Source organism: Psittacula echo, assembly GCF_963264785.1.
Source record: "Psittacula echo genome assembly, chromosome: 4".
NCBI lineage: Eukaryota > Metazoa > Chordata > Aves > Psittaciformes > Psittacidae > Psittacula > Psittacula echo.
The window spans coordinates 6,655,357-6,683,254 of record NC_137738.1 but is presented as its reverse complement, the minus strand read 5'-3'; the positions used below and the strand labels follow the sequence as shown (position 1 = coordinate 6,683,254).

The window sequence follows — 27,898 nt, the reverse complement described above, 5'->3', positions numbered from 1 at the left end:
ATGAAATTTGAGGATCTCTTCCTGGAAATCGGCGGCTTTGGCAGATTCCAGATTTTGGTTCTGCTTATCCTCTGCCTCCCAAGAATTAACCTTCCCATGCACTTTCTGCTGCACAACTTTCTCGCTGCCACCCCTCCTCACCACTGTGCAATTCCACCTCAAGAGGCATTTGAGAACCTCACCACAGAGGAAGTTCTGCTCATCAGCATCCCCCGGGATCCCGACGGCACCTTCAGGTCCTGCGAGATGTTCTCGCAGCCCCAGTTTCAGCTGCTGCTCAACTCCTCTCTGCAGCCAGAGAACAGCTCCATCATCCAGCACTGCCAGCACGGATGGGTCTATGACCACTCGCAGTTCACCTCTACCATCGCCACACAGGTAACGCCAGGCCTGGGATCTAGCTGATAATGATGTTAGCTCAGTGCTTGGAGGAGCAGATGGAGAGGTGTTCACTGGGTACACAGAATCAAAGGGGAAGCTTTGCATTTTAACCTGTGGAAATTACTTGTTAGGAAAGATTTCCTGGGACGGGGAAGCTCTGAAGCTCTTAGTTAGAATCCAATATCATTATTATCATTATTATCATTGTTATTATAATCTTGCTTAGATTAATAGTTAGTAGCCAACATTTCTCATTATAAGCATCTTAATTTCTCCGGGTGATGGAGAGATGGGTGGGGAAGGAAGGAAAAACATAGAGGATGTTCTCTGGGCCACGTGGCATTCACACAGGATTGCACCCTGTCAGGATTTCATGAGCCCATGACTTGCTTTCTGGATTTTCCACTTTGTAACTTCTATTCCCTTGGCCACCACTCCTCACTGATGTCCATCTTCCTCCTCTTCTCCCCGAATCAGTGCTGCTTCCCTCCTATCACCAGTGCCTCTTGCTGTCAAGCCAGGCGTGCTCCCCAAGGGCCTCCCACTGAGATGGAGCATATGGAGTTAAATGTCACATAGCTACATAAATACGATTGGATTCAACGATCTTAAAGGTCTTTTCCAACCTATATGATTCCATGATTCTATGCCGACTGGCCATAACCTTGAGCCTGCCCAAGGTCCCTGCCCATCAAACATTAACCACCCCCCTTCTGAAACCCTGTGCTAGGGCTAACAGTGATACCTCTGGGTGTTAATGCTTTACCTTCCTTGAGAAGTGGCCCAAAGCACAGGAGGCCTTAGGGAAGGGGATGAATTGGTCAGACAGAAGGGGCATGCTTGGGTTAGAAATGGCAGTGCTGGCTGTTCCAGTGAGAGCAGGGCCAAGTCTTAACCTCCCCACCACCACTACCCCTGCTTTTGGCAGTGCAGAGGTGAGGGTGCACCAGGTCCGTACCTCACTTCTGCACTGCTTCAGGGAGAAAGGTGCAGAGCACCCTTGGTGGGAAAGGAAGAGGAGGTTTTCTGCAACACAGATCCTGAGCATGGAGCCTCGTGATGCTGCGCCCACGGTGCACCAGCAAGGGGACAGGGCTTTCTCTGAGGTCCTCTGCTCTCGCAGCAGGAAAGGTTGCTCAAGGTCTGGCCTCGGCAGAGAGGCCTGGGGCCGGATTGATGATTAAATCCAGTTTTGCCAAGTCTGCACATAGAGAAGTCTCACTCTGCAGCTTGGCCACTGCATTCAGTAATGATTAGCAACATTCACACCCCCAAGAAAGCAGAGTGATGCTCATTAACTTAATGAGGAAGAACGTGTAGAGCAACTTCTTAGGAAGAAATCAGTAGGTTGGCATCAAGAGCAAGTATTTGGTCTGAGTCCCTCTCTGCCCACCCTCCTCCCTGCATGGACAACTGCAAATGAAACCGGTCAGGGCAGCAGTAACTGGGTATCAACGCAACATTAACCGCAGGTTGAAGCTTATCTTGCAGCTCACCACAAACACCCATCTCACCAGGGCAGCCCCCAAAGCATGACAGAGGGAGCTGAGCGAGACAGGCACCAGGGGAGGAGGAGAGCAGCTATTGCAGGAGCTCCATGATGAGCGGTACCCAGGAGAGCTTCCTGATGCCCCACAAGTGTTGATGGAGAGGCTGACACAGTGTCTGAGTTCTGTAAGATGCAGCTTTATGTGTATCAGGACTCTGGCACTGTCCTTTGTGCAGTTTAGTGCAGGGCTCTACCCCTCAATCAGATTTCGGTGACATAAATCGCAAGGCACAATGGCTGATCAGCAGAGGGAAGGGATGTGAACAGGCAACAGAGGCTGAACTAAGTGTCACTCTGGCCTTGTGTTTCAGTGGGACCTCGTGTGTGAGCAGCGTGGACTGAACCAGGCGACCGCAACCTTCTTCTTCATTGGCGTGACGATAGGAGCCGTGATATTCGGATACCTTTCAGACAGGTTTGACCCCTTCCAGGCTGTTCCTCCAGAGCTTCAGTTTCACAAAGGCCAGGTTGGATGGGGCTTAGAGCAACCTGGTCTGGTGGAAGGTGTCCCTGCCCGTGGCAGGGGGTTGGAACTAGAAAAGTAGGGTGAACGAGGCTCTGGTAAGCAGGGAGGCATTCCCCAATGGAGGCAATGAGGAAAACCAGAACATACCTGCTCTCTCTGGCTAAATGTCAGGATGTGATAATATAAACCTTAAAACCAAGAACCTAGGAAGGGCATCAATTAAGAAATCAAATACTTTTGCAAACAGCAGGAGCAGAAAACCTACCGGAGAGTGTGTAGTGCAGGCACACAGTCAGGATGTGCTCTGTCCTGTAGGCTATTCATTATTCAATGACTGAGTTTCCTCTGCAGGAAACTGCTTCCCGATTTCCTTCCTCTGGGAGCAAACAAGCGTTAGTGTGTATCAGGCTACAGAATCCCTGCATAGCAAAGGGGAACCAGCTCCGCAGTATGAAGCACCTGGAGACTCAGTGTTAAACATGGGGGGTTTACATCCGTATCTTTGCATGTGGGTACACTGATAGACTTTTACAAGGACCTGGCTGATCTTCAGACTGCGCGTCCTGGCTTTGTATCTACAGCAGTTTTATAGCACAGTGGGGGGGAAATTAATTCAAGATCAGGAAAAGGAGCAGGACAAAATAAAGCAGAAGAGAGGAATCAGTAGGGGGTTTGCGAAAGACAAAGCCTTACAAACAAACTGGACTGATCTGAATGTGCTGCCAGGCATGTGAACAAAGAAGATACCATCTACATGAGCTGCAGGAAGTTTCCTTCCCAAAGGCTCCTAAAGAAGCTGAGCTGTTCTAGGGTAAGAACAAAGGTCTCTGTGTGATTAAATAAGTGATTAAAAGCCAGGAAGGAGAGAGGAGATGTAAGTGTTCACGTGTGACAATGGAGGGAGACCTGTGCTCGGGTTTGTGTGCTCTCATTTATAAATTATCATAGAATCATAGGTTGGAAAAGACCTTTAAGATCCAACCTTTACCCCAGGGCTGCCAAGTCCATCACTAACCCATGTCCCTAAGGGCCTCATTACCTGGAAAAGGAGCAAGTGAGTGAGGAGGTGATGCTGAGTGACCAGCTCGGCAGAGATGAGATCTGAGTCTGTTGAGAGACCTGCAGGAGGAGCTCAAAGAGCGCTGTGACTGGGCGGGAGCAGCAGAAGAGAAAGTTTCACCTAGATTAATCTAAAACAGAGAAACAATTCTAACTTCTCACTTAAATTGGAGGCGTCTGAGCTGACAATGGCTGCTCAGGAGCAAGACTTCGGGTTACGACAGACAGCTTGAGGCAAACATAGAATCATAGAACAGTTAGGGTTGGAAAGGACCTTAAGATCATCCAGTTCCAACCCCCCTGCCATGGGCAGGGACACCTCACACTAAACCATGCCACCCAAGGCCTCATCCAACCTGGCCCTGAACACCGCCAGGGATGGAGCATTCACAATTTCCTTGGGCAACCCATTCCAGTGCCTCAACACCCTTACAGTAAAGAATTTCTTCCTTATATCCAATCTAAACTTCCCCTGTTTAAGTTTGAACCCGTTACCCAGCAATGAGTAGCTGCTGGGGAAGTAAATGGAAAAGTAAGAATTATTAGGAAAGGAATATAAAATGAAAGAGAATATCACTATGCAGTAACATGTAAACGCATGGTGACCCATCTTGAATACTGCGTGCAGATGCCTTCACTCTCCTTCCCCACCTCAAAAAAGATACAAAAGAAATCATAGAACGGTCAGGGTTGGAAAGGACCTTATGATCATCCAGTTGCAAATAGAGAAAGCTTGGAGAAACTAACAAAGACCAAGTTATGGCTTGAGCAGGACCCTAAAAGGGCCCTTTGGTCTGCTCACATGGCCTATAACAAGGGTTGGACAGGCATCAGCCTGGAGCAGAGCTGACTGCCCTGCCCACCCGAGCTCCCCGGCACCAGGCACACAGCTCCCCTAAGGCCTCTTATAAGGTGACCCTCCCTTAGCAACCTCCCTTTTCTCTAATAGAGATGAGGTCCCACTTATCTGTTCAGCCAGTAATGCAGGGATGTCATCTCCAGTGCCCCACAGTGAAAACCATCTGCTCCTGGAATTTCATTCCAGTTCAGGTTTGGTTCATTCTAAGCCAACACAGACGTTTGGATATAAGAACGTCTCTTGGCAAATTTCACCCTGCTAAATCCTCCAACAACCTACACTGTGAACATATATATGCAAATATATATATATATATATGTTGTTTCTGTTATTGCCTGCTCTTTTCCAAACACTCTTGTTTGTACCTTGTCCTTGCACAGAAGCGGCTGTATGATGCTTTGGCCGCCTTCCAGACTGGGATATTAATGAAAACAGCTTTTTCATTCATTTTCTGCTTGTGCAGTTTGCTCCTTCTGTTGTATTTTCTGCATTTAATCTTTCAGAGGTTGTGCTTTCCCACCTCTCCCTTTGAAGACAATTTTAACAGCATTATTCCTAGCGCAACAGGGAGCCTGCGGTTCAATCTTGCCTCTGCTCTCCCCAGCTGGTGGTGTGCTTTAGCTGAGGGAGCCCAGTAATGGGTCCATAAATAGCACCCTGCAGGGAACCTCATGGGTTTATATCCTTCTTACTGTATTGTCCAGAAAAGTCTTCACTTAATAAAAGCATCTTCTTCCTTAGGCAGTTCCCTGCTGGAAACTGGAGCCAGCTCTGGGGTGTATCTGGGTAGATTCATTAGCTGCCTGCTGCAGGGAGTCATTTATGATCACCTTTAGGAATGTAACAATGGCATTATATCCCAGCACATCACCTCTTCCCCTGGAGCAACTGTTCTTGCCACCATCTTTCTCAGGTGGCCACTGAGAGAGCCCTAATGCCAGAACTGGACTAGGATTTCAGACCCTATAGACTGAACATTACCTGCTGACAGGGTTAATGTGCTACTCCAGTTCGAACCCAAGCTTTGTTCACATGCAGGGCTGATGCTCATCAGAAGGTTGATGCCTGGTGCTCCATTACATACACACGCATTCCTCTCTGTGTGTGTACACATGTGCATCTGTGTGTATTTGATTTTCTGTGTTCCTCCACTCTCTCCACACAAGGCTTTGCACCAGGAGTAAGAGGTGTTACAGCTTCCAAACCCCTTGGGGAATGACTTCCTCACAGACTCCTTAGGACATCAGGGCTATTTGCACATGTGGGCTGACATCTGGATTCCTTTTATTTTCCTTTGGGATCTTTGTTTTCCCTTCCAAAGATGGGGTGGAAGTGTCATGGTTCTCTCTCCTCCTTGAGAGCAGTGGCAGTGGCTGGTCCTGAGTGAGCCACAGGAGATGGAATTGCTGAGCCAGGCACAGAGATAGCCATTGGAGATATCAGAGTGTGTCACCAGCACGATGGCCAGACATGTTGAATACCTTCATTGATGACCAAGATCGAGTGCACCCTCAGTAGATTTGATGAGGAACGGCTGAGGGACCTGGAGGTGTTTGGTCTGGAGAAGAGAAGGCTCAGGGTGGTCCTTATCACTCCCTACAACTGACAGGAGGATGGAGCCAGGAGAGGGCTGGGCTCTGCTCCCAAGGAACAAGGGATGGGACAAGAGGAAACTGCCTCAAGCTGCACCAGGGGAGGTTTAGACTGGATATTGGGAACAATTCCTTCCCCAAAGGGCAGTCAGGCATTGGAACAGGCTGCCCAGGGCAGTGCTGGAATCACCGCCCCTGGAAGTGTTCACAAACCGTGTAGAGGAGGCCCTCAGTGCCATGGGTTAGTGGTGGCCTTGGCAGTGCTGGGGAACGGCTGGACTGGGTGAGCTTGAAGGTCTTTTCCAACCCAGTTGATGGTTCTATGAGGTTTCCAGCTGACATCCCTGGTTTTGATGATGGTGTTGAACAGAGGAGGGTGATATGTTGTTTTGATCAGTGCTGCTCTTCCCATAGGAGAGCTCTGGGGGCAGGCTGGCCTTCTGAATGGTGTCACACCGCAGTGGCACTGTCTATATCCAGAGCCCCTTTGCAGCGCACGCAATGTTTTCCTTTCCCTTCCCAAGTCCCTGCTTGCCCCACGTCAAACCCTGCTCCTGGGGCAGGTTTTCACTGCTGTAACCCAGCCTGTGCTCGTGGCAGGTTCGGCCGGAAAGCCATGCTCCAGCTGTCACTCGTGTGCTCAGTCGTGTTTGGGATGCTGAGCGCGGCCTCCGTGTCCTACAGCATGCTGGCCATCACACGGACCCTCACCGGCGTGGCTCTGAGTGGCGTCTCCCTTATTGTGTTGCCTCTGGGTAAGTACATTGGGGTCTGGGGATGCCCAGTTGCACAGGGGGACTTGTCTAACAGACAGGGTAGAGCTAGTACAGGAGCTTGAAAATCATTATGTGTATGCAATAGCACTACAGACAGCCAAAAGAACATCCCTCCTGGGAGGATCCAAGAATTACAATGCCCTGGTCGTCTAATTAATGGTTGACCAGTCTTCTCTAAATATAACACCCACTTATAAGTACTTCTGTTGTAATGTTAGCACTTGCAATCCATGCTGCATCATTCCTGTTCAGGATCATTAGTAGCACAATAACAAACATAAACCAAAGTTTACACTTTCCTCCTTTCTTCTGACACCGAGTTCTCACCCCTCAAACACGTTGTTAAGATAATCCATCAGCACTCCGCAGCAGGAGGAGGATGGTGTGTCATCTGCACGGTATTCCCACCACCCCAGTCTTGAGTTTGCTTGCAGTTTTCCCGAGTTCCCAATCTGTATTTTTAGAAAGAATGTGGGGAAAGAACCACCCAAAAAAACAAACTCATGCAGAGCTCGGCAAACCTGAGGCTAAGGAATTGAGGTATCTATGCCATAACACCAAGTTCCAAACTCCAGGGTACCCAACAGAGCACTGGGCGATTCTGTAGATAGAGTTGGGATGTCCTAGACAAGACTCATTGTACCCAAGAGCAAGTTACAGGTACAGCAAAAAAATATCCAGCCTTTTTGCAGCTATAGCCAAAAATGATGTTACTGGACAAGCCCACAGGCGACCTGACAAATCCCGAAGGTTGCTATGGTTATTATTGTTATAAAGGTTGATGCCTGCAAGACAAAGTGGAGCTTGGGAGGGACACTTCTGATCGGTAGAGGTTGCAGCAAGATGTCAAGATCTTTGGGGGGAAAGTGGCTTTTATTTCACACACACACACAACAAGAAGACTACTGTCTGTTCTGGCTTCACATGTGCATTGGTATCTACTCTGGCTGGATTCCACATGAATGACAATTCATCTTCATGCATTTTTTTAATCTGGATTCATGAGTGTGCAGAGAAATGGGAAACTGTGCACTGTGGATAGGGGAAAAGGGTATTTGATAAAGACAACCGTTTAAATGCTATTGAATGGGATTTAAAATCACCTAATGTGTTTTTCACACTGTTTCTTACTGTGTGTCCAGTATTCCTTCTTCTAAGGCTTTCTTTCAGCTGCTTACAGCTTTGCCAGAGGTTAAGCATTGTGGATGAATGTTTTTAATGTGCCAAATATCAGCCAAACAGTGGAGCTTTCCTGGAGGAGAACACCAGGGATGTCACCTCGCTTTGCCCTTGTTTAAAGCCCTGCAGACCCCTTCCTGGAGGAGCCCTGTGTGTCCCAGCTGAACGCTGCCTCCCTCTTGCAGGGATGGAGTGGGTGGACATTCAGCACCGCACTTTCTCCGGGATCCTGACTAGCATCTTCTGGAGCATTGGGAACATGCTGCTGGCCATGGTAGCGTACTTGGTGCGGGAATGGCACTGGCTACTAGTAGCTGTCACAGGACCTTGTCTTCTGAGCATTGTCTGCCTGTGGTGAGTGCAGCCAGATGGTTGGTGGGGATGGGAGCGGGCTTTGGGGACAAGGAGGAGACAGCACTGAGGCATTTGGGGACAAGCTGCAGCGCAAAGGAGCAGGATTTGGTGCTGTAAGCACTGTCAGTCATGGCTTAGAGCAAGAAAAGAGAGCCCAATAAATGCAGTCAGGACCAGGTCAGATCCCTGGGTTTAATCCCTGGTAGACTCAAGATAGATCATTTATCCACTCTCTGCCCCCATCTCATTTGGGAGGATACCTTTGGTACCAGTTCTTCCATATGAGCCTATGACATCTGCAGGCTAGGTCACATGCATTTCCCATGGCTTTTCTCAGCTGTGTAACCATCCTGATGGGTCAAATAATACATCTGCTTTCTGTGGGTTATTTCCCTCTTGTAGCATTATTTAAGCAATACCTTACATCTCTTAAGCCTTAAAATGGGACACGGTTCATTTAATCAAAGAAACTGACTTTCCTCCTCTTTTTTTCTTCATGTAGTAATACAGATAGAATAGAGGGTCAATCCACTGACACCGTGACTAACATAAAGTTTATTGGATCACTTTATTCAATGATCCAAAGCAGTTCCATTTCCTGGCTGGACAAAAGTCCCATGTCAAAATAATAAGCAGATATTCCCACAAGAACAGCTCTGCAGCAGAAGAGCATCCCCTGTCGCTCAGTGATGAACATGGATGCTTCACTGGGGGCCGCAGCCTCAAGGATTTCGACCCCAGCTGACTGCCTTGTGCAGAAGGCTTCGATAATGGTGAAAACCAAATCATTTTAGCAATGAACAAAGTGAATGTAGAGCTCACTAAATCCTTTCTACAGAGTAGTATTTTTATATCCTACAGTTTCAGCATTTACAGCAGACTGTACTCGTTTAAGGGTAGAACAGCATGCACGTATGACAGGGGTGTCCCATTATTGCACCACAGTTGCTATTTGTAGCTGAGGTTGAAGGCTCATAGAGAAGAACCCCTGTCTTTGGCCAGGGGTGGGAAACACGGAGCACCAACAGGAGCCCTGTCCTCTCGCACCAGGTGGGTCCCGGAGTCTGCCCGGTGGCTCATAGCCAACGGCCAAGTGAAACAAGCTCACAGGAATCTGCTCAGATGTGCAAGAATGAACGGGAGGAAGGACTTCACTGTCTCACCAGAGGTGAGAAACTGGAGATCCAGGCACATGTTCTTCCTCCCCCATCTTCTCTCTGTTTTACATCCATTTGATACCTGAAGCAATGCTCAGCCTGCGGTGTGATCTGTGGGCACTGTGGTCCCCAGTGTGCCGTTTCACTCCAGAAAGCAGCTACATTCACCCCTAAAATAAAGCAGCAGCTCAGCTCCCATAACACCAGCAATCCCCCTCCTTCAGTGGGGTGTCTTTTCATTCATTATTGCCACGATAAGAAGCCTCAATGCACTGGATGATGGACTAAATACACAGCAAGAGAGGAGCACAGTCTGAAATATAAGGCAGAGGCATCTCTCCCGTAAGAGAGAGAAGAGTATGCAGATGCATGAGCAATTTGTGCAGCTCGGTGTTTGCCTTCTTGGTTGCTTTAGTGTTAGCCAAGTACAGTGCTAGCAGAAAGCAAACACGCATTAATGGCATGTAGTTGGCATAGTTTCTCTCATATTGCACTTGAGATGCATGTAGTCTTATCCAAAAATGCAAAAGCTGGTCCACCTTAGGCTGCCTTCAGTGTACATGTGAACCTGTCAGCCATAGTGCCCTAGGGATGCAAAGGATGCAGCAAAGCTGCTCAGCTAGGTGACAGAACAAATAAAGGGCAAGGAGAACCCTAAAAACTGGCCACCTACCTTCAACTCCTCATGCCTTTTACCAGGGTCAAGGTACAAGCCTGATCTGGAAATCTTCATCTTGTGCTGAGTTCTGTCTTAAAAATGTATGTTTTGCAGCTAGACTCACAAATGCTGACACCTTGGTCCATGGTGCTTTTCTAAGGACACTGCTGGCTCCAGTTGGATGTGATGTCCCAGTTCTAGGCAGGACTCAAATGCCAAGCAGAAGCTGGTCTCTCCCTTTGGAGAAACACCAGAGCATAGCCTGGGATCACACCAAACCCCCACAGCCAGGCTTGGATGGCTGTGTATCCAACACCTCTAATCATGTGGACTAAAATTTGGTCCACATGATTTATCTTGACCTTCCCAAGAGCAACAAAGCTCAGCTGTGAAATCCAGTGGGCACACAAGTTTGTGGCTCATTAAACATTGATCTCTTCTTTCATGTCCATTGGTTTTCCTCTCACTAAAAGACAAAGATAGGACCCCAGGCACCAGCATTTGAGCCCTGTGCATGGTCCTGCTGCATCCCTGCGTTCACTGCTCCTGCATCCACACCACTTTCTTATCCTGGCCAGCATGTCATTTATTAAAAGCAGTTTCTTAATATCTATTGAAGAGGCAATTTGCCCTTTTGATTTACAACACAAAACTGGTGTTTAATCATGTGAGGAATGATGAGTTTATGAGTTGTGGCAGACAGGAGCTGAGTGTGACTCTGCCTTGCCTTTAATGAAGCCAGTAGCTCTGACTAAATATGTAAAACTAAAATGTTATATCCTTTTTCATTCAGCCTTGGCTGACGACTCTGTATTTCAGAGCGCATTGGTGCACCCTCATCCTATTTCAGGGTTAGGAAATGTAACTGGGACTTCCCCACCATAGTGTGGCCACTGGACCACGATCAGGAAAGGCTTGCAGTTGTGACACTCTGAGGTTTATAAGAACATTTCTCGTTCATATCCAAACATGACTTGTCTGACTCAAGTTTGCTATATTGATTTGACCAGGCACCAGCGTGTTTTGATGACTTATAGAGGGAATAACTGATTCTCCTTAGTTCAGAAGACTTTGATTGTGAAAGATGTATGATCTCAGGGTAGTTGCACAGCACATTACTGACATACTCTTAGGTTTAATGGCGTTGTCTTATAGAACTGATTAAGGAATTTCCCAGTGTGATGTTTTTTTCCATAGGAAAAGCTTTATCACTCTTCCAGGAACTGCAAAGAATAGTATGCAATTAGAAATAAAATCTTAGCTCTTCCCTAGAGAAACAGGCTGTGACTTACAGCTATCCTCTTCCTAACACTTGCTTTCATTTGGCACAATTCTTTTAACCAGAGAGCTCTTTGGGCTGCAATTTCTCCTTTATTAGATATTTCCACAAGTCTCCAGCCCTGGACCTGTTCAGCATCATCTTAACTGTAGATGATGCTCCAGGCCTGCAGATTCCCTCACCCTTCTCCCTCCTCAGCCACCACTGAATTATGTGCATTTTAAGTTTCTTGTGGTTCTCACTGTTCTGGTTCTCTCAGTTGTCCTTCCACATGTCAAGAAATCTGGCTAACAATCCACGCAGGACAATGTATACCCAGAGAATTCTTCTGCAGTGGAAACCTATGGGAAATCCAAGGTGGAGGTGGGAAAGGCAAAGGCCCCAGCCTGTGTAGGGTTTCCTAAAAGTACAGCAGCTGAGCTATCTCCTTCTTTCCACCTCCTCCAGGCCCTCAGAAAGATGGTGACAGACAAGAAGCCAGGAGGGAGTTACTCCTACATCAGCTTGTTCAGGACACCAGTCCTGCGGAAGATCTCTCTGTGTTCAGGTGCTGTGTGGTAAGCAGAGTCACTTCATATGGGGGGGAGGTTCTGCAGTTCTCCAGCTGGATTTCCCTAACCCCCATCTCCACACGCTCCTTACAGGTTTGGTGTTGCCTTCTCTTATTATGGCATGAGCATGAACCTTACAGGCTTTGGGCTCAACATGTATCTCTCCCAGTTTGTCTTTGGCGCCATCGAGATTCCAGCCAAGATAATCATGTATGTGCTGGTGAATCGAATCGGACGTCGGCAGAGTCAGGCGTGGTCACTCATCCTGACTGGACTGTGCATAGGAGCCAACATCATCATTCCCAAGCGTGAGACCTCCATCCAGTTCTTGCTAAAGGGGAGGGGTCCATTCTGTGAATCCCTAGAGAAGGAGAACCCTAGAACTTGTTCACAGGCAACTCTGTATAGACATGTCCTCCACCTCAAGGCCACCTGTGGGACAAGGTTGCTACTGTGGGCTAACCCTAACATCTAATGGCAAGATGGTCTCGAGTCACTGTGAAGGGGCTAGTAAAGGGCACAGTGACGGCAAGGTTAAGTGCCTGTCTTTATTACAGACATTGTCCAATGGGAAATGTCAGAGCTTATCTTTTCATCAGTTCAAGCTCTCACTTGGGCTAATAGTTACCAAACTTACTGATCCAGACTTCGGAGACAGCAGCTCCAGACTTATGAAGCTCCCTGTTTTTTCTGTAGGAGCGTTGAACCTTCTTCCTTCTTGTATCCGAGGCCAAACGAAACTTCTTCCTAGAGGCTGTTCTTGCACCATTGTCTTAAATGTCTTCTCTTTCCTTCCAGCCTTCACCTCCTTGCGCTCTGTAGTAGCCATTATGGGCAAAGGTTTCTCCGAATCGGCATTCACTACCGTCTTCTTGTACACCTCTGAGCTCTACCCCACCATACTGAGGTAAGAGATGCTACTTGCCTGAGTGCACAACCACAAAGATGGGGTGTCACCTTCAGATCTTCGCCATCAGCACCAGGATGTGCTGTTGGCAAAAATGCAAGTCTGATGCCTTGCCTCTAGAAGTAGCAGGTTCTAGGGATTACACATACTCATCCCAGGAGAAGAATCATAGAATGGCTTCGGTTGGATCCAGTTCCAACCCAGTGGCATCCTCTGGACTCACTCCAACAGCTCCACATCCCTCAGTTGTGGGGGCAATCATCATTGTATGAAGATACAAATATAGAAAACAAAACAACAAAATAACCCAGGAAAAAGCTGGCAGAGGGAAAACCAGGGAAGGGGGAGAAGCCTCAGAACTTATAGAAAAATATGGGGCAGGAGCAGGGGGTCTGCACTTTCTCCTGAGTCCTGATATGAAAGAAGTCACCATCTGTTCCTTGTGGTGTTCTGCACCTCCTCGGTGCCCTCCCTTTCCAGGCAGAACGGGATGGGGTACAACTCCTTCGTGGCACGCCTCGGTGGGGCTTTGGCCTCACTTGTTTTTCTGCTGGATGAGGTGTGGAGGTCTCTGCCCGAGGTGACCTACTGCGGTGTAGCGGTGTGCTGCGGCTCGGTGGCCTTCCTGCTCCCGGAGACCCTCAACGTGTGCCTGCCTGAGGGCATCGAGGACGTAGAGAAGTCACAGTGAGTCTGCACACAGAGCCTGCTGAGACAGGCAGGGGAGTCCCTCTCTGCCACCTGTAACTCCCCATCTGCAGGTGGCAGCACAGTGGGGATGGGGCTGTCAGCCTTCCTGTTCGTCCGTCCATCTGCCCAAACCTGCCTTTTCTGTTCTTCCAGAGTGAAAGGGCCACGCCAGATCAGTGCACCCGAGAGCATGCCGCCTCTGCTGAAGTGACCCCATGCGACAGCCACTGTGTAGAACTGCAAAACCAAGCTGTGCTCTGACCTGTCAATGAAAGAACCTTTACTGTGCACCTAGTCTCTCCCTGCAGGGAAAAGGGGCTGAGAACACTGGAGGAAGGAGGTGGATCATGAAAGCAGCTGGAGGGAGCTAACGCACCCTGTAGCGTGACCAGGAGCAAGAATGCAGAGGTCTAAAACAATGTGGAAATAAAGTGCTAAGCTCTTCCAGTCTTTGCCCTTGTTGGACTAGCAGCACCTTTCAGATCACTGCACAGCCTTCCAGAAACTACCATCCACTGCTTTACACACCACAAGGAACACAGTGCAGCAAGAAACAATAGTGGGAATTGTACAAACCCAAGTCATCCCCTGTACATCTGACTGGGTGGTGGATAAACCATCACCTGTAGAGACAAATATCTCTTGAGTTTGGAAACTGTCTGGGCGTTTCTCACTCTTGAGGCTCAACAGCAGCAAAAAACACATGCAGGAATCTGAGAATGGGAAAACTTCAAGTATTTGTCCCAAATACACAAAGACGAAAACAAGATTTTGCAGATTACTTAAATGTAGTGTGTGTAAGCACCCTTTTAAGCTAAAAAAACCCAAACCCAACAAAACAAAACGTACCACATGGCTAAAAGAACCTTTGCATGGCATATTTAGTAATCCATTATTGAACTTCACTCTGCTTACTGGTCTAAACATTGATCTTAAATGTATGCAATGCCTTTGCATTTTGCCCTTCCTTCTCCAAACAATGACATGAGCCATGAAGTTATCTACAAATTTGGAAGCCTGACAAACAGCACTTTTCCCAAATTGGGAAGAGGGAATGGCCTCAGCATTTGAGTCCCAGGGCCACTGTGATTCCCTGGGCTGTGAGGGGTTTAAAGCACAGTGTTATGGGGGTAATATAAACTGAGGATGCATCTGGAAGTGGATGAAGACCCATCCCAGGTCAAGCAGCACCTCCTAGTACAGACAAGCTGCCTGACAAAATGGCATACATCACCTTCTTGCTTTAATAGAATCCCAGACTGGTTTGGGTTGGAAGGGACCTTAAAGCTCATCCGGTTCCAACCCCTGCCACAGGCAGGGACACCTTTCACTAGACCAGGTTGCTCCAAGCCCCGTTCAACCTGGCCTTGAACACTGCCAGGGGTGGGGCAGCCACAGCTTCTCTGGGCACCCTGTGCCAGGGCCTCAGCACCCTCACAGGGAAGAATTTCTTCCTAATGCCTCATCTCAGTCTCCCCTCTGTCAGGTTAAAGCCATTCCCCCTTGTCCTGTCCCTTATCGGGAGCCCTGCTCACGCTGCCGGTGACGCAGCGCGGGACACGGCCGGTGCCCGTGCCGCCAGCGCAGCCCGCAGCGGTACCACAGCAACACGGGTGGTGCGCGCTGCACCAGAGCCTGGCTGCCGGCAGGGCCGGGGGTGATCTCCCCGCCCGGGGCCCGACACCGACGGGCAGCAGCGCTGCCGGGTACCAGTCCCCGTGCACACCAGGGTGCCGCGGCCCGCAGACGGGCGGTGCCCGGTAACGTCAGGGGGCGTTCCGCTCCACTTCCGGGTCACCCCCCCGCCGCGGCGGGCCGGGCCATGCGGAGGGGGGCCGGGCGGCGCCGGGCCCTGCCTGGGCTACGGCGGGGCCCCATGGGCCTGGGACGCGCCCGGGGCCGCCGCGGGTAGGGAGGGGAGTCCCGGCGCCATGTACACCTTCGTGGTGCGGGACGAGGGCAGCAGCGTGTACGCCGAGGTGAGCCGGCTGCTGCTGGCCAGCGGGCAGTGGCGGCGCCTCCGGAGGGACAACCCGCGCTTCAACCTGATGCTGGGCGAGAGGAACCGGCTCCCCTTCGGCAGGCTGGGTAAGGCTGTGCCCCGCACACCCCTGCTGCAGCCCGGTCGTGCCCGTCCCGCTCGGTGGGGTCCGCCGTCATCCCCGGGCGCTGCGGGCAGGGCGTGCCAGGTTTGGGGGGGGGGGGTTCCCGGTTTTCCCGCTGACACCGTGTGCCGGGCTCCCTGTCACGGGCACCCGGTGCAGCCCCGGGTGCGTCGCCCAGAACAAAGCGGGGGAGCCGGGAGGGTCTCGGTGTAGCTGCTTCCCGGTCCCGGGCAGGGCTCTCCGCAGAGCCGGGTCCTGAGCATCGGCTGTATCAGGGCTTAGAGGATCCCGCCTCCCAAGCTCTCGGAGGGTGGCTTCACCAGTGCCCCCACCCCGCCAGAACACACAGCCCAGCTTGGGGGTGCTGGGGGCAGAGGGCACCTGGAGACCCCCCCTCTTGTATGCCACAGACCCTCGGGGTCCCAGCACCCATGGGTGCAGCCCCCATCTCCTGCCCTGCCTGCTTTGTACTGCAGCAACACGCTCGGGGACACCCCTACAGGGGCTTTCCCACCATTGCAGGGGCTCTGGTCACCCAGCATGGGGTTGTGGGGAACGCGGTGGTGCCTGGTGCAGGGCAGGGGCGTTGCAGTGCTGAGCTTACATGTTATGGGGTGTTGCTATTGTTTGGGACTGGTGAGGGAACAGGTCTGAGCCAGGCACGATCAAACCTTTGCACTGGAGCTGAAGCTGGTGGGGGTGTGCCTCTGCAGGGGATGACAGCATGTATAGTGCCTGCTTGGAGCAGGGTGAGGGTTATTCCAGAGGTTCTCTGTGTGTGTAGGCCCAGGCCAGCCTCCATCCCCACCTTTTCCCCTCCTTCCCGAGTCCCTCGGTCACACTGTCAACATGCAAGGTCCTGGGAGCTTCCCTGTGCAGGATTGTCCCCTGCCTGCCATGCACACTGCCTGTGCAGGACAGAGCCATGCTGGTCCTCTGCTCCGATGGATGAGGAAGAGCCCAAGAGCAGGCAGGGAGAGTGCCATGCACTGCCTGCAAGCGGGGAGAGCTGAGCCAGGCGCTGGCAGCGTTGTAAGGACTGGAGATGCACTGTCATTGCCCATGGCTGGCAGGTCTCCGTGCATGGTGCCAGCTGCTGTTCTGGCTCCTGTCACCAGGCCTGTCGGAGCAGGTTTGGGATGAGAACACTGCAGACCCCAGCAGTTTCCCTTCCGCAGTCCCCCATGTCTGCATCCATTGGCTGGCAGGACCCTCCAGGTCTCCTTCCCTGCTCTTGGACCTGGTTTCTTCCTTGCTGGGGTGAGTTTGCAGCACTGCTTCTGGCTGCAGAAACATCAGAGCAGGAGGAGCTCCCTTGCCCCAGCAGCTCCAGGGCAGGATGGCTTTTGCAGCCCTTTTCTTGCAGTTCAGACCCAGCATTAACTGCTCTTTCAGACTGCAAGTCACCAGCTCCAGCACCTTTTCCCTTGTCTCCTCATGTGTTTGTGAGTGACAAGTCCGCATCACATGGCGATGCCATCTGGTCATCTCCCAGCGTCATGGTGTTTGCAGCAGGCAGGGAAGCACCAGGGGAGGCTTAAAGCAGCAAGGATGCTCACACACAGTGTAGCCAGGCTTTAATGTGGCCAGCAGGTCGTGCCTTGGCACTGGCTTCTTTAACCCATCCTCTTGTAGCTGGAGCTGGTTGCCTGAAATCAGTAGATTCAAACCAAAAATAACGTGGTTATTTTGGTGCATCTTCCAAAAAGCTCTATCTTCTCTATAACATTTTCCTAAAGCTGTCGTCCTGAGCAACTGTTGCATCAAAGCTGGGTTGGTTTGGTTTTCCTAAAGTCTCTGCTCAGTGGAAGGAGAAGTTAATTCACAGAACTGTAGGTATTCACATTACTTGGGGTTATACTAGTGGGCACCATGTGAGTAAAATTAGGTGAGACATTAGGAAGAAATTCTTCCCTGTGAGGGTGCTGAGGCGCTGGCACAGGTTGCCTGGAGAAGCTGTGGCTGCCCCATCCCTGGCAATGTTCAAGGCCAGGTTGGACATTGGGGCGTGGATCAACCTGCTCTAGTGGAAGGTGTCCCTGCCCGTGGCAGGGGTTGGAACTGGATGAGCTTTAAGGGCCCTTCCAACCTAAACCATTCTGTAGCTTCATTCTATGTCTTGCACTCAGCTGGAAGCTGGACAGGATGGCAGCAGTTGTCTGTAGTGTAACACAAATCTGGGCATCACCATGCAGTCTCTCCCACACAACCACTGCAGCTGAACATAGATGTGCAAGAGGCAAGTGATGCCTGGGGCAATACCTGGGTCTACCTCTGCAGACTGCCAGAGTGAAGTAAGACACACATCCTTTAACATTTCCCAGTGTCCTACAGAGAATCCTGCTGTACACAAAGAAAGAAATGAGGCCCTGTCCTAAGCTGTGTTTTTTGTATCGTGGTGTGCTTCGCTGCATCCTCCTGCTGCATTTAAGAGTAACTGAAATCTTCACTTTTGAAAACTGCCACCAGGAAATGGAAAACATTCTTTGGGTGATGTTGCCAGTTCCTAGCATGAATTAGGAAATCATTATTTTCTGTTGGAAAATTGAAGTGTCAGCGTTTTGTAATTAAGAGAAAGGAAACACAGGAGCTGGTACCAACTTAGAGCCTGTTTCTGTGACACAGGGCAAGGAAACAGCCTCCGTTCTCTGCCCTCCTGCACAGGTCCTTTCCACCAAGCACATGTTTTTCCTTTATTAATAGAGAAGTTTGTCTGATGTCTTTGTTTCCCCTTTTTAGGCCATGAACCCGGTCTCGTGCAGCTGGTGAATTACTACAGGGGAGCAGACAAGCTGTGCCGCAAAGCATCTCTAGTGAAGTAAGACGTGCACCGATACGTTACATGGGTTGGGCAGAAATTCTTCTGAGCATGGTTGAGTGTTGAAGCTCTTGAGAAGGCATTTCAGAGAACAGCTGCCCTGGGAGTGTCCCGGCACGTGCTCTCTTCTGACTCCTATGCTGGTCTCTGGAGCTATCTGAGTGCATAAAGACTTCTTTGCAACTTCAGGGGAAATGCTGTTTCCACTGAATTACATCTGCTTGAAACCAGAGAGTGCATTGAATCAGATTAGAGCCAAATCAAAAGAGAGGGGGGAAAAAACCAAACAACTCATATCTGCTCTTTTTCCTTCTGGACATTTAATTCAAACTTACCCCTTTTATTCTCTGCTTCGTACAGAGATGAGACACTAATATGCCTTCAGCTAATGAGATTTGTTGGTCAAACAAATGCTTGGAAACATCTCCAGGAAGAGCTCTGGGAGTTATTTCTGCATGACCAGCCATGCCAGGGTCTCCTGGGGAAATGTGGATGAGCTTTCATTGTAGATAAGCTCTTCCCTGTGCAAACTCTGCAGCCATTAGGGCATCTTCATGTCAGAGCTCTTGATCTCCTTCAAGCATTTGATTCCACAATTAGTGTTTGCGCTGCCTCTTGCTGATGCAGTCCTGCAGACTGGGTGTGCTGATCCAAGGTCTCTCTTTCCCCTGTGGAGAACCTGGTCCCAATCACTTCACAGTTGTGGTGGTGTTTGTCAGGAACTAGCAGAGTATTCTTTACACAAGCACTTGCAGTGCTCTTCAGCTGGATTTCTCTGGCCTGTGGTCTAGAGGCAGTGCTGAAAGTGCTGGAGTTTGGCTGACCTTTCTAACTGTGGGTGAAGTTAGGAACTTCACGAGGAACAAGCTACTTAGGAACCCAAGGGACCACAAACGACATTCCTCAAGGCAACCAGGATGTCACTGACTGACTGCCATTCAGTCTCTCACAGAGAGAGTCAGCAAGTCATGAGCTCTGCTTTTGGCCTTCAGCAAGCTCAGAGTAAGCATTAAGAGAGGCGGGCAGCAACCTTGACTCTGAAAGAAAATGGGCCTGGCCTCTGCTACCAGGAATTTGCTGACATCTCTAGACATTACTGGAAGGAGAGATGTGCCAGAGACGTCTAAGACACCCTGCGACATGAAACATGTAATTGTGTCCTTGCTTTCAGTGGGTTCCTAGTGGTCTTCATTGGCCACTGCTATTCACCACCAAGCAAAAGAGCCCAGTTAATGATGATTTTTACTTAAATGATGCCCATGCAGGTGGGGACTCTCTGGAGATTAACAACCTGTCTCTGTTCACCCAGGCTAATCAAGACAAGCCCTGAACTATCGGAGTCCTGCACGTGGTTCCCTGAGTCGTATGTGATTTACCCAACAAACTTGAAGACCCCTGTGGCTCCAGCCCAGAATGGAATTCGCCACCTCATAAACAACACAAGGACGGATGAGCGGGAAGTCTTCTTGGCAGCTTACAACAGGCGTCGGGAAGGCAATGAAGGCAATGTCTGGATCGCCAAGTCCTCAGCTGGTGCCAAAGGTTCATTCCACAACAAAATGAGCCACCTTCTCATTATTTCTTACTCTTGACCAGTAGAGTTTGGCTAAGCCCAGCTGATATCTAGCATGTTTATGAAGGGCTTCACCTTCCAACTTTATGCCAGTCAAGCTAGCACAGTGCTCTTCTTTGTCTGCTTGGTGGCATGGCTCCTGACAAGCATTGTAACATGCACACAATGCTTAGGACATGGATGGCAGTGAAAGGACCACCCATTATCTATGTTTGTATCTCAAAATACAGGAAAGTTTGCTGCAGGGAGAAGGCAGCAGGCACCAGAGGCAAGGGGAATACATAGAGCAGGAGATAACAGAGAGCAAAATGGGATACGGGGAGGAAGGCAGCAGGCAGGAGAGCAGCCTTCAAGGGCAAGGATCCCAGCTCTCCATGCTGTAGCTAAGCCTGCTGCAAGGAGTCTGCATGATAAAACTGTGCCTCATGCTAGCTTCCTTCACTGCTCTGCTCTCTTGGCTGTGTTACTGAGAAGCAGCAGCAGAATATGCTTATATTTGTCAGGGAGGAGGAGAGATGAGTCATGTTTATCTTCTAGAGGAAGTTTTAAATGTCTGGGGATTACTTCTGATGAAGAGGAAAGCTTGTCAATATTAATTGCCAAGGCAGGTCCAGCTCAGGCACAGCTGCTGACCTGGGACAGGTCTAATGGAAGCTTGGTTGTCCATCAGTGAAAAGAAAATCAGAGGTTTAGGATGTCACTTAAAAATTGAGGAATTTTTCAGCTGTGGCTAGAGGGTTTGATCCTTTCTTTGGGTGAAGGGTCAGCTGGCCCACGTAAGCTGCTTTGCTGCCTCACCGGGTACACAGTTAAGCTAACCTCCCCCTTGATTCACCGTCTGTCCAGTGTAGAGGCTTACAGAGGTGTTGTTTCCCTGTTTCCCCCAGTGCACAGCCTGTGGTTGTACCAATGCCAGACAAGTGTTAGATAATTTTACCTGAGCTGGTTTATCCCTCATGTGGCACCGTGCCATCTTTTTATCAAATCCCAGAAGGGATGTGTTCTCTCTTCATTACTCTGCAACAGTGGCTTCAGATCTGCGCTCCTGCAAGAAATACACAGTGACAGCTTCAGCCATAACGAGCAGTATTTGAACAGCACATCTAACTTTGTTAACAAAGATCTTCCACAGCAGGGAAAACACTTGTCTATATGGATGAGCATTTTGAAATGGTGCTTTTCCTAATTCAGCAATGATTTTAATAGCAGCTGAAATGAATTTGGTGAGCAGGGCAATGCTGTGCGAGCGTGCACACGCTGCTTCTGATGCATGCCTCTTCTCCGGCAGCCAGAGAAGCCAGGCAGGGGTATAAAGTCAGTCTGCTGTCACAGGTACCTTTGGTTCCCGTTTGCTTTAGCTCTGGTTACTGAGGAGAGAGACCCCTGTACTGTGGTAACAGCCACATGGCTTTGTGGGCAAATGAGCCGTGGTCCACTTGAGCTCTGAAAAAGCTGCAGCAAAGGTAGAAGGATCCTCAACCTGATTTTGCCTTTGTCTTTCTGTGCCAGGGGAAGGGATCCTGATTTCTTCAGAGGCTGCAGAGCTCCTGGACTTCATCGATGAGCAGGGACAAGTGCATGTGATTCAGAAATACCTGGAGAAGCCTCTGCTTTTAGAGCCAGGGCATCGCAAGTTTGACATCAGGTAACCTTTCTGCTCTTGTAACACTGGTTTCCATTTTCGTGCTCTTTTTCTTTTTAAGCCACTGTGACTTGTTCTCTTGCCCCTCAGGAGCTGGGTTCTTGTGGATCATCAGTATAATATCTACCTCTACAGAGAGGGTGTCCTGCGGACCTCTTCCGAACCGTATAACAGTGCTAATTTCCAGGACAAAACCTGCCATTTGACCAATCACTGCATTCAGAAGGAGTATTCCAAAAACTACGGGCGGTATGAGGAAGGGAATGAAATGTTCTTTGAAGAATTCAACCAGTATCTGATGGATGCGCTGAACACAACGCTTGAGAATAGCATCTTACTGCAAATCAAACACATAATAAGGTAGCCAGCTGCCTGTTGCACAGGGGAACATAACCTTTCAGTGACAGGGAATGTGTATGGACACAGCTGGGGAAGCCTACAGACCGACTGATGAGGGAAGGGTTTCAATTGTGTAGATTTAAGATAAAGTCATAAACATCCCAATGTCACTGCTCAGTGAAGATGGACCTCCGTAGGTGCTGTTCTCTCAAGGGTATGTGTAAGTGTGTCTGCATTTTGCTAGTTGTGGATGAGGAAGGATGCAATGAGATCATTTGGTAAGGGAAGAGGGTAGGTCCGCACAGATTCACCTACCTCCTGGGCACAGAAACTGCCTGAAGGGAGATCTTGCAGATCATAGTGCTGCAGAGAATTCAGGTCTTCAAAGAGTGATCTTTCATGGTGGAATTTACTTTCAAGTTCCCCATTGCTGTTACTTACATGATGTTTGAGGAACTCTGAGGCAAACGAGCTCTCAGTGGCAGTTCCTTGGGGACCTGGTGTAGCTCTTTCTGCTCTGACTTCTGCTCCAGGCTCTAATTGCAGATCATGTTCTTCAGCTTGCCTAATTCAGTAGTGAGTGTGGCTGCTGCTCTCCAGCTCTTTGGGAGTTAACTCAGGGGTATCCCCACACATTTTTTGATGACTGGAGGTTGTCACTTGTCAGGCACCTGGTTACCATGACATGTGTTGGATGTGGCTTGTAATTTGGGGCAGGCCCAGAGCAACAGGGGACCCCTCCAATTAACTGTGCTATACATATGCCCTCAGAAACTGCAGTGTGACACATGTCTGCAGGGCTGTTAATCTTGAGTTTCTGTTTTTCCCTTCACAGAAGCTGCCTTACGTGTATAGAGCCTGCAATCAGCACAAAGCATCTTCACTACCAGAGCTTCCAGCTCTTTGGTTTTGACTTCATGGTGGATGAGGAGCTGAAGGTCTGGCTGATAGAAGTCAATGGGGCCCCAGCCTGTGCCCAGTGAGTACTCAGTTTCTGTAATATCCTTGTGATGCCACTGTTCACATGCCTTACCAAAAACATGGCTGTGTCCCAGCTCCAAGTGACAAAGGTGGAAGAAAGTGAATGGCAGGGGAGTTTTCTAGGCACCAGGCACTAGTTAGTACCATCTGATTTAAGTTCATTGCTCCTGTGTTTGGTATCTTGCAGCTTCTTTCCTATGTGAGATGGAGCACTAACCTTAGCTTTTGGACATAAGGGTTTGAATATAACTTGGGTCATCTTTTTTGATGCTATTGGGTTGAAGTTCTGTTGCAGAATTAGTGCTTCAGGGGTCAAGTAGTTTCTCATTCTCCCTTGTGGAGCCACTGGTGGCTGGTCTTTACGTGAACACATGATAAATGAGTAGCATTAAGGGCAGCAGCTGGGAGTGAGTGACTGGATTTGCAGGCAGCAGGACCCCAGAGCACACTGGGAATGCTGCAGACAGTGGATCAAAGCCTCCAGCAGCTGCAGGGAGACTGGGACAGCCAAACAGCTGTGCCCATGAACATCTGTGCATAGGCACAGCAGGAGGGGGGTGTATTATGTGATGGAGATGACTGCAGAAGACTGAAAATCTTTGCTAAATGGGCACTGTATCATGTACGAGCCTGGCAAAACAGAACAGACTGTACATCACTACATTAGAATTTGATTAGACTAGATACAGATTAGATTAGATGTAGATAAAATTAGATTAGAACGTCACTAACAGTAGTCAAAAAATACAGGTCAAACCTATTAGCCTGTTCAGCAGCTTTTTCAGAGCTAAGGCCTGGGGAGCTTTCTGAGTTCAGGATGCCCCCTTCACCATGTGCACTGTGATGCAGTACTGCCTTGCACACCCTTGTGTTGCTGTACGGGCAGAATTTGGCTGTTGCTGGGTGGATTTGGGTTGCAGCAATGCTCTGTTTGCTGTGTGCCTCTATGGGAAGCTGCATGTCCACATAAAAATTAGTCAGGGGGTTCCTGGTTTGTCCCACCTGCGCATCTGATCCTGTCTCTCTCTTATCTCTTAGGAAGCTGTATGCAGAGCTCTGCCAAGGAATTGTGGATGTAGCCATCTCTAGTGTGTTTCCCCTCAGTGACACTGGGCAGAAGACAAGCCAGTCATCGTCGATCTTTATCAAGCTGTGACAACAACAGGAATTGCCTCTCCTGTGCACAGGGATAGACTGCACCCGTCGGGTCAGCACAGTGCAGTGGCTTATCTCAGTATCATGCCAAAAAGTGATAAAGACAGGCCTCCTATATTCTGGGAAATCATGGAGGAAAACAACAAATCCAGGCATCCACACAAGAGCTGCAGTGAACCAGAGCTCTGGCCAGATAACTCTGCCTGCATTCACCAAAATCCACTTTAGAAACAGCTCGTGTGACTTTGATACCTGAAACAAATCTCTGGGAGAACAACAAAATAACCTTAAAATGAAACCCCAACAGGGATACTATAATACTGTATTAGCTCCTTCTTTTCTATAGAGATAACATTGGGTTTTTTAAAGGAATTGAGTGAAGAGAACGATGATCTCCCAGGACGTCGTGGCTGGGAAGTTGTCCTCCTCCCGCTGTGTTTCCTCTTTCCTCACCTACTGCATCATTAGTGCCTTAGCTCAGCTCCAAATAGGTGACTCCTTTACTTTGTTCCTGATATATTTTGTAGAAAGGAGCAAGCTCTTTTGCGTCGCAGGATGCTTAAAACCAGGAACACCAAGAAGTAAGTTTCCTTAAGTCATGTTCCAAGCTGGTTGGCTGAACACCCAGGCAACGGCTGGCAAAAGGGTGCTGAACTGCAGGTGGTGAATTAACCCAAGCAAGGAAGGCAGTTTTGTTTGTTTATAGCTATCCCATTTCCTAATGAGATTTGAATCAGTGTCCGTCCCAGTCTGATGCAGTTGGACTCAGTTTAAAAGAGGTAGAGACACCCCCTCGGGGCTCACTGGCAGGCTGTAGGATTTCTAGCATCACTTTTGTGCTGAGAGCGTTTCAAACAGCATTAGCCCAACCTCCTCAGTTTCTTCTGAGACATTGCAGTGGATTGAGCCTCTTTCAGCTTTCACCTTTCAGGCATTTGAGCCTCAAATCTGAAACCTTTCAACCCAAATGATTTTTGACCCATTTGGTCCAGCCAATTTTATTGTCCTCCGTTTGACAAATGCTGTTATTTTCTGCCTTGAACACAGTCCACAGCTCAGTCCCAGCTCTGGGGAAGGTGGGTGAGGTTTTGCAGACCAGAGAGGCATTCCCTATGTACAAGTTTGCCACGCAGCTGGGAAGCCATGTGTTTTGGTGGGGAAGGGGAGGTGAAAATCCTTGAGGTCCCTGAATTTCAAAGCTAACATCTACTAAATCCTTGGCTTATTGTCTACCCTGTGAAGTGCATCTGAATTTTCAGTGTAAGCCCAGCACATCCCTCCTAAGAGTAGAGCTCAATGGGTGATAATTCAGGGCTGTGTTCTGCTGCCTCTGGCGGGAAAGATGCTTGGCACCCAGATAAGCTGATTCCTGTTACCCAAACCAAACAAGAGGTTGTGGATGTTACAAGCTGCCTGTAATGTGAAATGAATCAAGCAATGGGATTTCTGCCTCCCTCAGAAGATCCTAGTGCTTTGGTGTACTTGTCTCTGCTCCTGACGGAGATTTCAGAGATCTTTGTGCCAGCAAGATGATCTAGCACTTTTCTGAAGGCAGGACTGAAGTGCTCAGGCCTCCCTGGAATGATGCATTTTGATGGTGCTGTCATGGGATGGACATTCATTCTGACATGCTGTGAATCTGCGAGTGGCATCATTTCACACAAGATGAAGAGGGACCGTGAATGCATCAGTTCATGAGGTCGGGAGCACTGGGTGAGAAGCTGAGAGAGGACTGTGGGGGAAGAATTCATTGGGATTTTTAACCTTATGGTAGCATATAGGTGTCAAAATGTCACCGCAGGCCAGGTGAAAGCATAGTGGTAACAGTCCAAGGTAGAATGTAGGCTGTAATGGTTGTCGCTCAACATGCAAAGTTCACCACATCTCTGTTGACATTTTCACATTAGCTTATGGGAGCCTAAAAATCACACCTTTGTGCCCAGCAAAGGGAAGATCTAATAGCATTGCTCTGGTCCAGGATGTGCTTGGGGTGACAGAGGAGAGGCTGGGTTCTCCCAGGTTCTAGGGCAGATGAAAGCAGAGCGCAAACTGAGAAGGGAAAAATGTTCCCCATCATGAAATGAGAAATGCTCATTTTCTGGAGTGCTTGACCCATCCTTCTTTTCCTCTCAAAAGGGAAATCCCTCCCTTACTGCACAGTAATGTGAGATTCCTGCCCCTTGCCTGGGGATGAGGGCGAGGAAGCTGCCTGGATGTGGGCAAAAGCAGCTAGTGCTGCCGGGAGGAGACAAGAGCCTCTGTCTAACCCAAGGCCTTTTCCACCCTAGATTGCATTGTAGCACATTGGCAGGCAGGCATTTTTTGCTGCTCAGTTGAAAGTGGGACTGCAACTGAATGGTAGAGCCATGAGCACAGGTGATGCAGCAATTCATGCCCTGTCCATTAACCAAGCTGGGCTTGGGGGAGATGGCGGGTTGGTGTTGCTTTAATCTTTACCTTGTCTGCTGAGTTTTTTAGGAATAGGCAACAGCCTCTGGAGGAGAACAGCAGGCATATGTGTGTTTACCCCCTGCTCCCAAGGTCCTCCCCAGGGTAGAGCACAGGAGGTGAATGATGAAGGACAGAGAGCACAGCACCTAAGGTCTTGCATAAAATACTAGCTACAAGGTGGAGCAGAGGGGGTGTGTGTGGCTGAGGCACACATTGCAGCCGTGGGTGCACCTTGGGATGTTCAAGCAGCAAGGGATGCTTAGGAGCACCAAGGGATGCTCACAAGCCCTTGTGAAACTTGTTTGGGGTTTTTTTTCAGGAATACACAACAATGAATGTTTTCTAGCTTATTTCAGCTAAAAGGTCAATAGGAAAACGTATTACTCCCTTTCCTGAGCTTTCACAGAGAGTGGTGCTGGGTTTCCAGAAGACACCTACTGTATTGCAGAATGTCTCTAGTCTTAGTTGTATCCATGTCAGGCTTGAAGGACTTCAGGCTCAAGTGCTCTGGCTGTGTTTTCCAGCAGGGTCTGGTCCCGCTGGACTCTGGGTTTCAGGTGACTCCCATGTGGCTTGTTTCATACCAGGTTAGTCCTGATTACCACGCAACAGCTGTTGTGCTCCTGCTGAAATCCAGTGGCTGCCCACAGAGAATGCCGGAGAAGTCGAAGGAAGGGCTCAAAAGCCATTTCATCCCAGCTTCCCAGCGCTGCTGTGACCATGCATGTCCCTGCTCCTGGCATTTCTTGTCCTCTGCGTGGAACTCTTCCCCAGGAGAGCAGTGCTGTGCCATCCGTAGGTTCATACCCATATCTCATTGCCAGTGGCAGCCCTCAGAAAACCCCGGTGCTGAGAGGATGGTGGAGTACCTGTGGCACTGCCACCCAGCTCCGGTTCGTGTCCCCATGTCAGCATGTGCGTGTGGGGCCGGCAGCTGCCTGAGCCGGTGGATCTCCGGTGACTCTTATCCACATCTCTCCTAAACCATCATTAAAACGTGAACCCCATGGCCTGCAGTGTTCCTTTGGGGGGATCAGGTCCCCTGGGAATGGGGGAGTGTTGCCTCCTTGCATGGAGGTTTCTTCACCTCAGGGTGACAAGTGTGAGACCCTAGCATGGCATTGAGGGGCTGGCCTCACACGCCAAGGCTGTCTCGGCACCCATAGGAGATGGGAGGGAAGCTGTTTGAGGGTTAGGGGTGCAGAGGCAACAAGGAGTGACTGGGGGAGTGTGTCAGACCTTCCTCACTGCTGCTGCAGGGCCCTTGGGGTGCAGATAGCCGGGACATGGTGCTGGGAGTACCTGATGGGGGGAGCAGAGCTCTGGAGGACATGGCTGGGAGTGACCGAGGCGGGCAGCAATGGAGGCACTCGGCCG

General features: G+C 49.6%; 2 protein-coding genes across 2 annotated transcripts; both read left to right on the top strand.

Annotated features, from left to right (window-relative positions):
- SLC22A7 (solute carrier family 22 member 7) lies at positions 1–15,221 on the top strand (the record flags this gene model as incomplete). Its single annotated transcript, XM_080615001.1, has 11 exons — positions 1–378; positions 2,242–2,345; positions 6,507–6,661; positions 8,047–8,215; positions 9,266–9,383; positions 11,757–11,866; positions 11,954–12,168; positions 12,659–12,767; positions 13,248–13,454; positions 13,611–13,664; positions 14,951–15,221. 11 exons carry the CDS (start codon positions 1–3, stop codon positions 15,219–15,221), a joined length of 1,890 nt encoding a protein of 629 aa, XP_080471127.1.
- Positions 15,222–15,267: 46 nt separating this feature from the next.
- TTL (tubulin tyrosine ligase) lies at positions 15,268–24,388 on the top strand. Its single transcript, XM_080614796.1, has 7 exons — positions 15,268–15,545; positions 18,302–18,380; positions 19,690–19,922; positions 21,463–21,598; positions 21,686–21,955; positions 22,770–22,913; positions 23,954–24,388. Exons 1-7 carry the CDS (start codon positions 15,389–15,391, stop codon positions 24,069–24,071), a joined length of 1,137 nt encoding a protein of 378 aa, XP_080470922.1. The 5' UTR covers positions 15,268–15,388; the 3' UTR covers positions 24,072–24,388.
- The last annotated feature ends 3,510 nt before the right edge of the window (positions 24,389–27,898 follow it).